We start from the raw sequence: 17,132 nt of genomic DNA on the forward strand, positions 1-17,132 counted from the left end.
TCCTCAAAGTTAAGGCAGGGAGGGATGCCCCAGGGAGATGCTTTCAAATGTATTTGTTCCTGTGGTGTGCTGAGCTGTGCCAACAGGAGCGTTGCCTTCTGGAGCTGTCAGTGGGTTGGCGGCTGGAAAACCAGCAGGCAGAACTGGTGGCAGTGGCATGCTCGCTGGGACAGTTACTGACTACATGCCTTCATCTCTTGGGGTGGGAACTGGCCCATGCTGTGGGTAATGCTTTCTGCTGACCGTGGCACTGTGCATGCAGCATCTGCTGCGATGCTGAAGCCCAGATCTGCCCAGCTTCTTCCATCGGATGCACTTGAGAGCTGGAGTCACGGCTCTCCTTCGGGAGGGTCCCATCGGGACACGGACTCCCCATGTGTCCTGGAAGGCAGCAGGCAGCTGAAATTGCATCTCGTCTCTTCGAACCCCTTCTGAAGCACCCCTGTCCCCAAGGAATGACCCCCCCCCATCTCCCCATCCCACTCTGCCGGACCACGTCTGCTTTCAGGAGGTCGAGGCCTCTGCTTGCACTGGGCGGGGGGGTCGGGCGGGCCAGGACAGATGTAGCTGGGCACCCACCGGCCCCTTGGCTTGAAAGAAAAGCCTGAATGGGGAGACTCCAATCTCTCTGACCGCATGGGGATGCTGAAGTCCTGCTCTTGGCAGTTGGAAGGGTTTGCAAGCGGCAGCTACAGGAGGGGCGAGGGGAGAGATGCTGCTGCATCCAGCCCATCCAGCCGTGCCGCAGCCCTGGGGCTCAGCAGGGCTCCTCCGCACCCCACGTTTGCAGCCCTGCCTGGAGCAGCGCCGCGGTCACAGCACCGCAGCGCAGAGGACGTGACCGCTCAGGACGTCACCTGCTCAGGTGGCCGGGCAGGGAAGGATGGTGGCCTGGCTGTGGCCACCTCAGGTCACAGGTGCAACCACGGTGACAGAGCAGCAGGTCACACTGCCGTGCCCGCGGGCTGTGGCACAGTGGAGAGGGGATGGATGGTGGCAGGAGCAGAAGGAATTTTTCTTCCGTAGCTGGTGTCTCTGTTGCTGCAGGCGGGACCGCGGGGCGGTTTGCCTTGGCTCTGCAGGCAGGAAGGTCTTTGCCTGGAGCAGGCAGCGTTTCTCACCATGATCTCAGCGAAAATCCCTGCTCAGGGATTTCTAATCCCTCCCCGGTCTGTGGAGGGGAGTGGGAGGAAGCACAGCTCCCTTCTCGCTGCGAGGTGTTGCAGATGCTGGTGCTGGAGCCCTTCTCCCACCCGCTTCCTCTTCCCACCAGCCGAACACCATGGGACCTGGCTCTTGCACCCCATAAATCACTTGCTCACTCATGAGCTGTTCCAAACATGGCTGCTCTGGGGCCAGTAGATGGGCTGCTGGGCCAGGGAGCCGGCATGGCCCCCTGCTCCCCAAGGGGTTTGTAACTCAACAGGCCATCCTGTGCCCCCCCAAATGGGGGGGGGGGGGGGGCGGTGTGGGCTCGCCGGGCTGATGTGGACATGGCTGGAGCATCACCCGGTGCTGCTTTGCTGTGCGGCGTCACTGCTGCTTTCAGTCCCCTGGCCTCGGCAGGGACAGCACAAACCCCCCCAACCCCCCCACCCCCCCTTGGTGAAGCCACCCTGGTTTGGGGGGATGGAGGGGGACACATCTGCCGAGGAGGAGGAAGGAAGGACTGGGAGCAGGGCTGTTTGGTGATGCCGCAGCTTCGTGGGTCTCATCCGGCAGCGCTGTGGGAAGTGTTTCCAGCTGCTTTTAAGATGCTCAGTTCATCTCCTCCTCCACTCGGCTCCAGATGGCTGCAGGAGCGGAGCAGGCCCCGCTGGGCGGCTGAGGCAGACCCGAAGCAGCGGGTGCTGGGAGTCCTGGGGCGGGGAGGAGGGAATTGGGTTTGATCGATTGGAGGCTGATCTTAGAAGCCAGGAAGGGAAAAATAAACTTTGGAGGGCTTGGGGGTGTGTGTGTGTGTCTGTATTTCTTTTAACCACCTTCAGGTGAGGCAGGGGTGGGAAATAAGAGGAAGGTGAAAAATAAAGGGGATGTGGGCGATGGCTGGGAGCTGCTTTTGGCGGGGGGGGGGGGGGGGCTGCCCTGCACACTCTGGCGCTGCGTCTCAGCCGTCGTGTGGCCATCGCTATCTGCCGCAGGGCTTGGCAGCCTCTCGCTCCAAGACGGACGAGGCTAGTGGGGGATTCAGCGGCCTCCAGCCACACCGAGGTGCTGGGGTGCAGCTCGTGCCCCCATGGGGACCCAGCACTGGGACAGGCGACTCCCAAAGCTGCAGCTGGAGCATTGTGTGCTCAGGCCCTGCGATTCGGCTGCTTTTATGTTTGTTTCCCACAAAATTCCAGTTTGCTGGGCCAGCGTGGCTGGAAGTGGCGCTTGGAGTGAATTCACACAAGTTTTGTTGGCTCCCGACGCCCCCCCCACCCCGAGTCTCAAATATTTCTCGCCGCTGTCGGTGCCAGGACGGGTGTTCGTCCCATCACCGCGCAGACACAGCTCCCTAGTGAGAAGTCCCTGCGCCACAAAGCTCCCATGCTGCAGCCGGGCTGGGAACGCAGCAATTCACACAAAGTCCAGAATACTGAGTGACCCAAATGCAAACTAAAACAAAAAAAAAGAGGTAGGGGAGCAGAAAAAAAAAAAAAAAAAGGACTAAACTAGTGTGTTACTCTCTGCCCTCGATGCTGCAATTACCCAGGAATCGGGAAAGCCTTTGGCCGGACACGACACTGGAGCATCCCTTGGGCACGGTGGTGTTGGCACAGTGCTGGAGCATCCCTTGGGCACAACGGTGTCAACAGCAGTGGGTCCTACATCACACAGCGTCCCCACCAAGCCGGGCTTGTCCCCAGCCAGACACCACACACCAGCACTCTCCAAAAGGTACAGGCGCCTTATCAGCTGCCGAGAGCTGGCAAGAGTAAACAGGACATCCCACAACAGCGCCGGGGTGCAGATGAAAGCAGGCTGGCCTGAGGAGCCTGCCAAGTATGCGAGAGCAGCAGGCTTTGCTTTTGTTTTCCTTTTGTTTATTAATGCATGTATTTATTTACTTTTCGGCCCACGAGTAGGGAGGGAGGAAGGAGAGGCTGGGAGCTTGGTGTGGGACAAACCGGAGGGCTGGTGTGCTGCCTGCCCCTGCTCCCAAAGGCTCGGTGGGGTGGGTTGGTTACTTTATTTTATTTTATTTTATTTTATTTTATTTTATTTTATTTTATTTTATTTTATTTTTGTATTTTCCTTCTCCAGGTGTTGCACCGTGCCCAGCATCACCCCCAGCCTGTACCCCTGCCAAGGGGCTCCTGCTCCTTGCAGGAGCATCCCAGGCTCGGTGGACACTTAACACAAGATTTGGGCTGTTCAGCAGTAGAAGAGGCCCCCTGAACCCAGCCTTGCCTGGGGTGAGATGGGTGCTGCCCCATCCTGGCTGCATCTCCCCATCCCTGCGGGGGGGGGCCAAGGGAGGGGCAGCCTCCAGAAAGGGTGACGGCACCGCTGCCAGGAAGCGCCCGCGCTGCTGAAACCACAGCCCTGTGAGCAATAGGAAAATACGCGGGCGAGCGGCGGCTGGCACAGCTTCCTGCGCCTGACGCAGTTCCCCTTCACTGACCCCACACACTGGGGGGGAGGGCAAGGGGCACCAAATCCTGTGCCCACCACACTGCCCCTGGCCCCAGTCAGCGCACGCCAGGGGAAGGCAGCACTGCTGGCCACCCTTCCCTTTCTCCAAGGAGCTTTTCGGGTACCTGTAGATGTTTTTGGGGATCTGGATCAGGGTGATGCTTCAGTTCCCCAGGGAAGGATGCAGGACCCCCCCCCCCTGCCCACAGCATCCCAAGGGCTGGGAGATTTTTGATTTTTGGGGTTGTCTGAAGGGTGTGTGGGTGTTGGGAAGGAGGGGGTTGTTGCTTTAGCACACACTGACTTCCTGCTAGGCTGTATTTTTAGCAAGGCCAACCCCCGATAACTGAGAGATTCAAGCGAAACTGTAAAGTATGTAAGTATGCGTTGAAAAGGAAAAAAAAAAAGGTGCTGGGTATGGAGGAAGGTGGGGGGAGGAGAGGATGGCGCAGGCAAAAGCTGGTACCGGTGCAGCACAAACAGGGCTGGTTTCAGAAGGGGTGGGGGGGTGGGGGGGGGGGGGCAGATCTCATGCTATTGCCACCACCCATGGAAGCTGGGGCTTCTTACTCGCAGGTGGGTGCTCGGTGTTGGCTGAAACAGTGATGGAGGGCAAAGGGAGGGAGGGAGGGAGGGAGGGGGCTTGGCCCCCCACAGCCCCTAACCTTCCCACGCACACGCCTGCCCGCCGGCTGTTAGCAGCACCCTGCTAACAACCGGCTCGCACCTCGCCCCCGTCGCCTCTGCTCCCACCCCAGAGCCTGGGAAAAACCATCCCCGAGGCACCAAACCCTGGCGGAGCCTTTTGGGGAGGGAAAGGAGGAGAGGACCCTCGCGCCATGGGATGCAAATGGCCAGTGGATCCCAGTACCCGTGGGAAAAGAGAGGGATGCAGGTGCAACCCATCATTCCTGCATCCCTGAGAGCTTCATTAGAGGCGATAACATCCATGGTGGGGAACGAGGGGAGTTCAGCACAGCCCATCCACAAAGAGACACCAGAGCCCAGGACCAGGTGACTGTGGTCAGCAAAAAAGCTGTTTTATTGGTGAGGACTCCCACGGAGACCCCGTGGCAGCGATTGGGTTCAAGTCCCTGAGAACGTGCTGTCCATGCTGGTTCCCCATCCCACATCTACTGCTTAAAACACATCCTAGTTACAAAAAGCACAGAGTGATGTTCCAGATACTGGAACATATAAATTAAGGTAAGTGACAGGTACAAGACATTGCAATTTTTTTTTTTTTTCTTAAACAGATTATCAGAAGGTTGGGGATTTTTTTTTTCTGATCCACAGAAAACATATAAAAAGCATTTTAAAATCTACATAATTCTCAAGGTTTTTTTTAAAAAAAAGGCACAGTAAAAAAAATACTGGCGTAATAACATATTTACAACGCACCCATTATGGGCTATTTTCACTCAGCTTCAGGTTGGAAACGTTCAGCTCCGGCTCAGCCCGCTTATCCCAGGGGCGCAGGGCTGGTGGGCAGGCAGGGCGGCTGGGGGGGGATGCAGAATCCCCCTCCCTCCCCAGCTAAATCCCTCCCCGGGTCCCAGCAGGGAGACAGTAATGGCCGTGCTGGGAAACACCCCCTGCCCGTGGTGGGTGCTCTGGCCACCCCAGCAGCACCCGCAGCCGGGCCAGGGCTGGAGGATGCTCCGGCCCCACGGCGGGGGGGGGGGGGGGGACACCCACACAGCCCCCGGGTGAACCTTGAAGTGCTCCTTTGCAAGGGCGCGGGCTGCCCGTGCTCAGCCTGCCTGCACCCGCTGCCTGCAGCCGGCCCGCGAGCAGGCAGGGAGGTGGCACTGAAGGGAGACTCTGTACAAACACAGCGCCCACGCTGCACCGGCGGCTCTGGAAACACCCTCCTCCCACCCCTCGTATTTATAGAAAGTCTTTACATTAGTCTCTATAAATAGTGCATAGATCGATGCTGCTGGCAACAGTCCAACCAGATGCGGGGGGAGCTCCGGGAAATGGAGCTAACGCCAACGCCGACTCGCAGCCCACCCCACCGTCTCCCTCCAGTGCGGCCATCCAGCACCCAGCAGCTTTGCGGCACCCTGGAGCAGCGTTCACCATGGCTGGGAGGCTTCCCCTGCCTGCCCTCTGCCTGCCCCCTGCCTGCCCACCGAGCCAGGGAGCAAAACTCACTGGCGACCCTTCATCTGAATCAGGAGCCGGAGATTTGCTGCTGAGATTTTGGGGCTGGGAGAGAGGATGGGGTGGGTGAGGGGATACAGGAGTGGGTTGGGGAAGAAACACACCAAAAAAACTTAACATTTGAAAGGAAAGGAAAAAAAAATATGGAGAAGCAAGCCTGGGGGAGGCAGAGCCATGCAGCGCCTGCGGTCGCTGCCCACGCATGGCGTGGGGCCCGCCAGCGCCACGGGGGTGCCCAACAGTTAAGTGCTCAGGACCCATCCTTCCCTGCCGTCCTGTAGGGAGCAGGCAGCGGGCAGCCGGGCAGGGGACAAGGGGCCGCACAGCAGCCTTCAGTACACACACACTGTGCAATACCACAGCAACGACGTCCGTCCGTCTGTTCGCCTCACGGCAAGGCCGGACCGACACACCCGCACACAGGTCCCACAAGCCCGTCGGATACCGGGGAAATTCGGGACGAGGTTGGAGGGGACACGCATCTCCTAGTAAACCACATTGGTGGGGCACCACGGCGTGTCAGGGTACAGCAGGCAGTGCACGGAGCGAAACCTGCAGAGGAGAGGAGCGATGCTGAGCACGGGGCGGTGGCAGCCCTGTGGCACCCCAGCTCGGGGGGGAGGGGGTGGTCCAGGGTCCCCCCATCTCACCTGGATGGGTCCTCCTCAACGGAGAAGGCTCCCTTCATATGGATGGAGTTGCGCTTGTTTTCAAACATGCCGTAGCTTAGTGTCACCTGAGGGGGAAGCACAAGGAGGGTCAAGCGGCTGATACAGCCACGAGGATCAAGCATGGGGGGGCTACAAAATTCACCCCATTTCCCAAAGCCTCCAGTCACTCCAGAGGGGTGGGCTGATGGGGCTTTCCCTCTCCACTGATGTTTTGGTCACACGTCAATCAAGATCTTAGCCGTAATGCCCAATTTTCAGGTGACAACACGAAACCTGATGGCGGTATTGTCCACCCCAACCCCTCCATCCAGGGTATCAGGACAGGGATACCTGCTTGTGGATCTCCGTCTTCGGCACCTGGTGGAGGTTCTCCAGGTGCGAGTGGAAGAGGTTGCTCCGGATGAGCTTCACCCCCAGCACGGACTCAATGATGTAGCCGATGGTGCAGTCGTCGGGCAGGCGGATCTTCTCCGCTGTGCTCATGAAATGGCCCCCGCTGTGGGGAGAGAGAGAGAGGAGCTGCAGAGGAGCAAAGCCTGGGGGGATGTGGGCACCCCATGGGGTCTGGGCTTGGCCAGTGGGTGCCCAGCTCTAGCTCTAAAGTCAGCTAGACTTGGGGGACCTGAGGTCCTTCCCAGCTTGTTTCCAAGCCCCCCTGCAGACACCCTCAGCAAGGCAAAGAGAGCAAGGCAGTAGGACATGGTCCAACGTCCATCCCCAAAGATGTTGTCGCTGCTCTGTGCCCTGCTGGGACCACGCCGAGTCCCCATGGCAGAGCAATGCCAATGCTCTTACCTGGCCCACGGGCTCATCTTCAGCGCCAGCCCCCGGCTGATACAAAACCCCGCTCCGCCCGTGGCGAACCAGAAATGCACAGGGTGCTGCGAGAGAGGGGAAGCAACAGCAGTGAGACCTCCTCCCACCGACCGCGGAGCAAACCCCAGCCCAAATTAAGCCAGCCCAACCCTCTCGCACCCCCCCTCACCATCTTGTTCTCGCTGATTCTCTCCGTAGCCTGGATGGGCCGGTCCAGGCTGGGCTTCCCGATGTAGATGTCCTGCGTGTGGGGGTAGCTGGAGAGCAGCTTCACCAGCGTCCGCACGTTCACGTAGTTGTCATCATCCACGTGGCAGAACCACCTGTGATGGCAGCAGTGTCACACCAGGCCAGGGCAATTCCCCAGACCCCATGCTCAGATACGGCCCCAAAAAGGCGAACGGCCTCCGCCTGCGCCGTCCCCCCTGGCAGCCCCAGGCGTTGCTTACTTTCTGCCGGACTCGATGAACTTGTCATACTCCACAGCCATCTTGCAGGACAGGGCCTGGCGGCTGTGGGCGGCCGAGCAGTTGGTGTTGATGACGTTTCCTGTAGGAAGAGATGGGGGTCAAAGCCCAGCGCCGGGGTATCCCTCACCTCCCCGCTTGCTCAAACAGCGATGCTTCAGCACGCACATTCCAGGGGCGCCAGGGCGATGGACACCCCAAGGCTGTCCCTGATGTTCAGTGGCCTCCACACCACATATTTTGGGAATGGCTTTTGGATCCACATGAGCCAAGGGAAGGGATGAGCAAGGGGTGTGGATGCAGCAGACGCACCAGGGCTGAGCCATATCCCATGTGCTATGCATGATGCCACCCTATATCACCTTGCCCATCCCGGGGCCATGTACCAGCCTCCCCAGGAGCGAGGGGGTGTCCGTGAGCCCGCTTCTCCACCCGGGACATGATAGCCAAAATCCTGCCCTATTCCCGCTGCCTTTGCCCACAGCTGCCACCTGCTATTTGCTTGCCCAGCTCAAAGGCAATCGCTTCCCGGCCTGAAAAGGAGTCATTTGCATGGAGAGAATAGACCGAGCTGACTGGCCCCAGGGAGCGGCTGCCAGGGAAATGCTCCCAGGAAACCCTGGCCGCGTTGCCCATCCATCCCAGCTCACCCCAGGGACAAACTGGTGCAAAGGCACCCTACCCCGTTTGCGTGCTCCCCAGCGGCATCATGCAGGAGATGGGCTGGGCTGGCTGGGAAGGAAACTTGTCCCCACGTGGGGCTCCCGGGCAGAGGGTGCTTCAGGCACCATCAGTGAAACAAGTTGCCCTGTTCTCAGCCCAGGTTCCTATAGTGAGGGCCCCTGAGATTAGTGTTTAACCACTGGCATTTTGATCATTTTTTCAGAGTTCCCGGGGCAGGCTCCAGGCTAGCCGTGCTCCCTGGGCAGGGGCTCCTCAGAGACCCTGGCCAGGTCATGCATGCAAAGGGACAAGGGCTGCAGACTCACGTGCTTGCTTCTTCAGCTCCTCATCCTCCCCATCCGTGAAGATGAATGTCTGAAAGAGAAGATGAGGCACCTTTGAGGACTGAAGAGTCGAGGCCACACAGCTCTGGTCACCACCTGGCACAGCTGGGCAGCACTGGGGATTGGTCCTGCTGGGGTGCTGGTGGTGACTTCCTCCTCCTCCTCGCTAAAACCAGCGGCACCAGAGCCAGGCAAACCCATGACACGCTCAGCCTCTTACCAAGAAAGGTGCCAAGCCGTCCTGGCAGGACACGGCACGCGATGCCGTGCCTCACTGGGGTGCAAACCCCAGCCCCCTTCCTGCGCCTGTGCTGACCATCCCCATCCTCTCGCTTTTTCCACGGGGCAGCAGCAGGCAGGAGGATTTGGGGCAATGCGAGGGTTGTCCCCAGCACAAGGTGGGTGCGCAGAGAGGAGCAGGTGATGGGGAGCGGGTCCACAGCTTGATCTGAGCAGGGACTTCAGACTTTAGCCGGCACGGCTGGCACGTGCGGCCAAGGACGCCAAAGCAGCCGCCCGGCAGCTCTCCCTGCCCAGGCAGGTGTGTTTGCCCACGGCGCCGGCTGCCAACCACATCCCCACCTGTGTCAACAGCATGTGGCCGTCCCCAGCCACTTGCACAACACCCCCACGGCTCCTCTCCGCTCCCTGTCCCCCAAGGGTGGCTCAGCCAGTGCTGGCAGGTGCCTCTCACCAGCCCCAAGGAGGGGACGGTCCCTTGCTGCCACCCCAGCACAGTCCCCACGGTGCCAGGCAGCACCCTACCTCCTCCCTGGGCAGCCGAGCTGCCCGTCCGGCTGCACTCCTCTATTTGCACAGCTAATTCCTGGCATATGCCGCCCGGGAAGGAGGATTGGAGGGGGGCTGCTGTTGGCCTGGGATTTGGGGAAGGGCGAGAAGCAGGAGGAGAGAGCAGGGGGTGGGAAAGGCATCGCCATCAATCAGCGGGCAGCAAACAAAGCTGGAGGAGAGAAACCACAACCAGCTGCCAAGAGCTATTAAAAACCAGACGTGCACAAAAGGGCAAAGGAAGAAAGACAAAAGGGCTTGGGGGGGGGGGGAGGGGGAGGGCAGGAGGGGGACGATGGAGCCCAAGCACTGGGGATGATGAATTATAAGTGAGCTGGAAACTGGGTGCCACCCCGCAGCCGGCCAACCCCGGGAACGCGCTGGGGTTTTGTGGCTTGTTTGAGGAGGTGGGTACAATAGCGGGGTTGACTTTACTCAGTGGAGGAGAGTTAAGCAGGCAGCAGCGGTCATTAGCATACAGCTGCACTGGTTAACCCGGCCGGCCCATGTTTGCTCAGGTCCTGAGCAGGGAGAGCCCAGATCTGCAGGAAGGCTGGATGGGAGGGGAGGAGGGCACGTTCCTGGGGACAGGGCTACAAGTGACCTTTGGGGCATGAAAAGGAGAAAAGAACAAGAAAAACAAGGATGGAGGGGGTGGGAAGGCAAGTTTTTACAAATGCACAGCCTGCCATGCAGCCCTGCTTTTGGGGAGGGACAGAGGTCAGCCCCCCATGGGTCAGGAAGGCAGTGAGTAAAGGGTTAGGGATGGGGGACCCCTCTGATGAGGGGGGAACAGCTGGGGGACAGCCCATCGGCTGCAGGACCAAGGATGCCCATGGTCATCACAGCCCTGGGACACATGTCACTGCTGGGGTAGGACAGGGTCTGTGCTGTGCGTGGAGGAGGAGGACATCACCCTCAACCGATGAGGGGTCCAGCCAGCATCTCGCTGCTGGTCCCCATTTCACCCAGGTGCTCGGGGAGAGGGGGGGGGGCAGGAATCAGGCAGCTGCTGGGGTATGAGCTGACCCAGGGCAGCAGGAGACCATCCAAGGATGCTCAAGATAACCCCATCGCAAGCCCTTTCTAATCTACCCCGAAACACACGGTGTCCTGGTACATCCTCCCCCAGGCTCCCGCCCCACCGGAGGGGGACGGGGGAGGCGGGGGACACACAGCCTCTGCGCAGGAGAGACAGAAAATGTTTGCTTGATTAGCTCAGAAACGCCATCCAGCAACTGTGCCTTCAGCCGCTCCAAAAATAAACCCGCAACTAATCCTCCAGCTCAGCTGCTATAAATAGACCACGGGGACAATTGTTTATTACTCACCCACACCAAAAGGCTTCATCCTAAGGAGGCATCTTCCCTCTGGCCTCTCCCCACATACATCGCCCTAGTTTTCCTGGTGCAGGTGGACCAGGTGGCACCTTGGGGACCACGACAGGAGCACACAGCCCTGCAAGTCACCTCACAGGAGCTACTGGGGCCCTTCCCTACCTCCCTCCCAGCCCCATCACAAAATACGATTAATTAAAAAATAGAGGCTTTAATTTTTTTTTAGTAATTAATTTGTCCACATTCTGGTAGGGGAGAGGAGCAGAGGTGCCAGCCGAGCCTGGGAGGGGACAGGCAAGGAAAGGATGGGGACAAGAAAACCCCATGTTGGTGTGATGGGGGAAAAAAAACATGGATCAGCTTCGGCATCCCTGATGCAGGGCGCTGGGCATCAGGGCAGCACCGGTCTGCAGCGGGGTGAGCGGGAAGGGACACGGTAACTGAGCTGGCACCCACCGAGCCACCATCTCCAGACCCAAAAGCAGCAGGGCCGGGCCCCCACCCCTCTCCCAGGCAGAAAGCACCGAAGCCCTTACACCCGCTCCCCTCCACCTCTCCCCCACTTGGCCCCCATGCCAGCCGTGGCACCGAGGGGTGCCAGGACCTCTTGGGGCCCCCCGCAGTAACTTTTCCTGCAGGGTGCAGGAGAGGAAGGGCCCGCTGCCCCCCCCCAGCCCTTGCAGGAAACCTCATTGTTCTCAAAACTGCAGCTTCAAGAAACACAGGATGCCAAATCCCTCCCAAACAATAGCTGCCACCGCTCCATACAGCCCCGCACAATGCACGGCCTCCGTGTACAGGGACCGAGAGGCACCCGGGGTCCCTACGGCTGGGATGGGGTCAGCCCCCCCCAGCTGCCTGCAAGGAGCCAGGCAGCCGCCAGCAGCCTTCCACCTCCTCTTCACCCTTGGGGAGGACCCATTTCTTTTCTTTTTTCTTTTTTTTTTCCCCTCCCCTTCATTTCTCCTTTCGCGGTGACTCATTTCCCCCTCCAGTAACCGAGCCGGAGGGTTGCTCATGGCTGGGTGCTGCGCAAGGTGTCCCACCAGCCAGGGCCACCCCGGGGTCATCCTGCCGCCCCCCCCCCCCGCACTGCCTGGCCAAGCAGTCCAACCAGCTTCCAGGGTGACACATGCTCAGCAGACCCTGCACACATCACCGTCCCCATCTTCCCTGGCAGCACACCCACCAAAAAGGAGAACCTCGACTGGGCAGGCACCCCCATGACCCTGCAGCGCACAAACCCTGCCCCTGCACCATGTCTCACTTCCCCATGCTGGGAGAGGATGGAGCACCCCGGCACCCAGCTACGCAGCATCCCCCTTTCACCCCCAGGACAAGGGGGAAACAGCCACCCCGCTTGGGTGCGGGGGGAAGGAGGCAGAGAAGAGGTGCCGGGGGGTGCTCAGCCTCCCTCTGGGCAAGGGGCTCCGGGCAGGCAGGCGAGGGTGCTGCCAGAGCAGGTCCCTGCCCAGCTTTGTGTCCCCCGCAGCAGATGATTTCCCTCCATCCTACTTCAACGGGTTCGGAGCAGCAGGATGGCAGTGTCCCTGCGATGGCAGCATCCCCACTCCCGCCTGGGGGTGGCTTTCCCCAGGACTAGAGGCCGGGGGGGGGGTCGTCTCTGCTGGCACAGGGGTCCCGGGGCTGGGACCTGCAGAGGCAGGGAAGGGGCTTGCAAGGCCGCAGGCCCTTCCTCCCCCCAGCTCCTTTCGGCAAGAGGAAGAATCCTCCACTGTAATTTTAAATGCTATAATTTTTTAATAACCTCCTCATAAACAATGAGCTCATTGTACAGGGAGGGTCCCCCACCCTCCCGCCTGGCGCTCCACGCGCGCCGCTCATCGGCTCCGGAGCTTTTATGGACAAGGACAGCGGCATCGTTTAGGGCAGGCAATTAAGGGGCCCCCACCCCCAAAAACCACACAGGCTGCCCAGGGGGGCAGAAGGGAGCAACCCTCACACATGAGCCGAGTTGAGTGGTGCTCAGCAGGCCCTGGCACACAGCCCAGGGCCGGGGGGAGCCAGCTGCACTGTGGAGCTGGTTTGGGATGAGCAGCCCTCTGGTCCCAGCCGCTCCAGCGGGAGCCCAAGTGGGACACGCGTGCTGGCAGTCACCCTGAGGATGGGGACCCTGGCCAAGGTGCTAGAGAAATTTGGGAGCTGCCATCGGAGGAGCGTGCTCTCTGGAAAGCAAACCCATTCCCTCTGCCCCGAGAGCAGGAATTTTTCAAAGCCTGCAATTATCGCGCCGAGCTGGAGGACGCCAGCGGATCCCACGCTGGTGGGACGGCAGCCCGGCCCAGACCCCTCGCGGGCACCGTGGCGTGTGCCGAGCCACCCGGCCGCTTTCGGGGTGCCCTGGGGACAGGGGATGTTTCTTATGCAACTCTGCCACTGCAAATCACCCGACTCAGCAGGAAAGCAGTGGGTTTGGACTTAGTCCTGTCCAGGATTTCTGCCTAATGGCAGTTTTCCTCCCCCCCTCTCTTTTCTTTCAAGTGCAAAGTTTCCCCAGACTGCACTCCAGCATCCTAAGGATACTGAGACAGCTGGAAACTCTCCCCAAAGCAAGGAGGGGAAAAACCCATAACTCTCCTTCAACAGCAGCTTGTCCGGTCTGGATTGTGCAACCCGAGGAATAGATTTAGAAGGGAATAGGGATCTGCCCTCCCCATGCAGAGAGAAGCAGGAAGGAGAAGGGGGTGCCCTTTGCAGTGTCTTGGAGGGGACAGAGGGCAGGAAACAGGGACTATTGTGGGCAGAACAAAGAGCAGCCAAAGGACGACACAATAGCTATTCCCCCTATCTGCCAGGGTCCAGCCTGGAGTTACCTGCTGGATTTAACCCCTTCTCACCAGTACCTGCATCCCTCCTGCCCGGAGAGCTGCCTGGCTAACGAACAACCAAGAGGGAGGCTGGGGCTTGATGCAAGAGGAGGATCAGGGGAAGGAGAGACGTGGCATCGGGTGCAGGGGATTCTCAGCCCTTGAGCAGGAACTTCCCTGCATCAGCGAGGCAGCACACGTGCCTCAGCACCATCAGCGAAACAAGAGCGAGAGGGGGACAGGATGAGCAGAGACGAGCCTGACTCAGACCAAGAGAGACGTTTGAGCAGAGGCAGCACCCCGCTGTCACCAAACCACCCTCCTGGGGCAGGAACCACAGGGCCAGGCAAAGAGGGGATGCAAGAAGCACACAGTCCCCCCAGGACAGGGAAGCAAGGGAGAAGAGCCCCACGGCACCAATGCTACACTCTATGCAAAAAAACCCCAACTTGACACCAAGTTTGGGGTACCCCAAAGCTTCCCAGAGACAGCAGCCAGGTCAGCGTGGGAAGATGGGAGCCGATCGCCACCGGCAGCGCAGGTTCACCCCCTCTGCCTCCACGCGTCCCCCCCAGCCCTCACTTTGCAGGAGTTTGCGCCGCCTCCAGCTCTCTCGGCAGCTCCTTGTCCTCAAGTGCTGTACAAGAGCCGTCACTCAGCGGCTTGGCTTGTCAGGCGGGCACCTCACCGGGCTGTGGCCCCCCTGGTTTCATGGCCCTCATCTCTAGGCAACCTGACCTGGACACGGCCGGCTCCGGCTCCCCCGTTCCCATGGAAAGTGCCACACAAGAGGCTGCGAAGCCTTTTCTCTGCACCAGGAGAAAAGGGGCTTTGTTAGCTTGCCCAGGGGGACAGCGTGAGAGCCGAGCCTCGGGTCTCTGGGAATCCAAACGGACAAACGAAGCGCAACAAAAAAAACCCTAAAAGAAAGCCGGAGCTCACAAGAGGGAGGGAAAAAAAAGAGCAGCCATTCCCAGGATCATCTGTAGGTGCTCAAAGAGCGTTTCCCCCCACCACCACTCACCACCCCCTTGCAGTGACAGCAGAGCATAAAAGAGGTTTCCATTAAATAACTGTACCAGGGAGAGACAGCAGAGCCACTGCCAAGCCCAATAGACCAGAGCAAAAAAAAAAAAAGGGACAAGATTCACAGGGGAAAAAAGCAAGATAACGCTTGGGGTAAGTTGCAGGAGCCAAGACCCCAGAGGGTCCGATAGACCCAGGTGAAGGAGGCAGGGGCAGATCGATCCCCCCCCACCTCCTTCCCTCCACAACCACTTCAGGTTTCTGAAAAAAAAACACCCAAACCAACAAAAAAACCCCAAAACCAAAAAAAACCCACCCACATAAAACAGTTTGCAAGCAAGAAACACGATTCCAGGACAGGAGGAAACACGTGAAGACAGTAGGATGGAAAGGTTAGGACCAGGCATAGCTTACTTGGGAAGCTGTCTAAGGATAAGAAAAGTGTCCTAAGAGCAGATGGCAATGCACGTTTCCTAAGGAAACAGCTTTTTTTTCTCCTTTTCAATTTTGCTTCAGTACTTGAAGGACAGAGTGAGGGACTGCCAGGGCTCTGGGCAAGACATCAGTAAGGTCAGGAATCGGACTTGCTGTAACAGCCCTGGTGCGGGTGAGCCAGAGCAGACCTGAAAGAGCCCCCAGCCACTCCAGTCCTACCCAGTTCCCAGCGAGGGGACTGAGAGCCTTGGCATGTCCCAGTGCTCTCCCAGCCCTAGGCTGCTAAACTGGGTGTCCTATGGGCAACCCAACTGCAGGCACCTCATGGGACTCTGCTAAACCTCACCCACAGCCAGGCTCTGCAGCGCAGGAGAGCACCCGCAGGGACCTGACCATGATTATGGCACCAGTGGAGCGGGCTGCATCCCTACACCATGCCTCAGTTTCCCCAGTGGAAAGCAACTCAGGGAAAACTCTGCAATGGGAGCCACTCAGCATGAAGGACCCTAGAGCAGAGTTCAGGGGATCTACTGAATGCAAGGAAGCCAGGTCAGGCTCTCTCCATCACTCACCCATCCTAAACTCACCCTGCAACGCTGCATTTCACCCGGCCAAAACCACGGCTGGCTCCAGAACAGCCCAGCCAGCCTCAAAATGCCACCCTGCTCAGCGATATGGGGGGAGCAGAAAGAGGAGGCAGCATTTGCCAGGTCACAGGACCCCCCAGACCACACACAACGAAGGGCCAGGACCACGACTGACACCCGTGGGCTGCAGCCCAGCCCGTGCCGCTCCATCCCGGCCGGCGGCAGGGACCGTGCCCGTCCCCATGCCCTTACCATGTCGCGGTTGCGGGAGATCCAGGTGTCGAGCAGCAGCTCCAGCCGCGCCTTGTGAAACTTCTTGGTGGTCTTGACGGCGATGAAGACATCGCGGGGGGAGATGTCCTCGGCCGGCGGCCGCGGGGGGCTCGGCGGGGAGGCGGGCAGCTCCCGCCGGGCTCGGCTCAGCCGCCCGAAGTAGTCGGCGAAGCTGCGGAGACCGGGGGGACCCTGCGCCGCCGGGGGAGCCACCGCCGCCGCCGCCCCCAAGCTCTGCAGCGCCCGCTGCGCCCCGCCGGCCTCCCCCCGGGCCAGCCCCGGCCTCCCCGGCGGCTCCACCATGAGCACCAGGAGGCAGGTGAACATGGAGCCCACGAGGGACAGGAGCAGTTTCCTCCCGCAGCTCTTCAGCATCCTCCCGCCGCTCTTCTCCGCGCCGCCGCCGGCCGCGCTCCTCCCGCCCCACCACCGGCCCCCGCCGCGCCGCCGCCGCCGCCTTTAAACGGCCCCCGCCCCGCCCGGGGAGGGACGTACCCGGGGCCGCCCCCACGCGGGGCGTGGGCAGCGCGCGCCCGGCCCTGCCCGCAGCTTGCCCGCGCCCGCTCCGTCCCGCCGCGTCCTCCCCGCCAGCCCCCCACCCCCCCCCCCCCCCCCCGCGTCCTGCCTGGCCCCTGCCCGTGGCTGGCCTCTGCCCTGCCTGGCCCCTGCTCATCTCCTGCCTGCGCCCTGCCCTGCCTTGCCCACGGCCGGGAGCGAATGGCAGGGTGCAGGCAGGCTTGCCTGCTCCTCCTTCCCTGCCGTCGAGGCCCCGGGGGTATGGCGGGCAGGGCGCAGGATGGGGGTACGCCAGTCCCCGCAGCCCCCAGCACGCTGGGAGCATCGCTCGCTGCTTCACGGGCAGCAGCGGGCACGTTCCCCTTCCCGCTCGTCCTGAGCTGTCATTTCCCAGAGCCCTCCACCGAGGTTTTCTCACAGCCGTGTCCAAGAGGTTACCAGAAAGCTGACCAGCCTGACCAAACTCCAGGCAGTTTCCCATCAGTCTCTTCTGAGGCCAAGCATAACTTAAGAAAACCCAAAAAAACAAAACCCCCAAAAAACCACAGCACTCCTCTCACTTCCACCAGGCTGGAGCTTGGTGGGTAAAC

The 17,132-nt window shown here is 60.2% G+C and overlaps 1 protein-coding gene across 1 annotated transcript; it reads right to left on the bottom strand.

The window, feature by feature from the left end:
- Positions 1-4,854: 4,854 nt before the first annotated feature.
- Positions 4,855-16,468, bottom strand: LFNG (LFNG O-fucosylpeptide 3-beta-N-acetylglucosaminyltransferase). Its single transcript, XM_075767128.1, has 8 exons — positions 16,006-16,468; positions 8,734-8,782; positions 7,727-7,826; positions 7,447-7,600; positions 7,257-7,342; positions 6,792-6,957; positions 6,441-6,526; positions 4,855-6,342 (listed from the first exon to the last, which is right to left on the bottom strand). Exons 1-8 carry the CDS (start codon positions 16,399-16,401, stop codon positions 6,276-6,278), a joined length of 1,104 nt encoding a protein of 367 aa, XP_075623243.1. The 5' UTR covers positions 16,402-16,468; the 3' UTR covers positions 4,855-6,275.
- Between the last annotated feature and the right edge of the window lie 664 nt (positions 16,469-17,132).

This window comes from Balearica regulorum, chromosome 15 (genome assembly GCF_011004875.1).
Source record: "Balearica regulorum gibbericeps isolate bBalReg1 chromosome 15, bBalReg1.pri, whole genome shotgun sequence".
In the NCBI taxonomy this organism is placed as follows: domain Eukaryota; kingdom Metazoa; phylum Chordata; class Aves; order Gruiformes; family Gruidae; genus Balearica; species Balearica regulorum.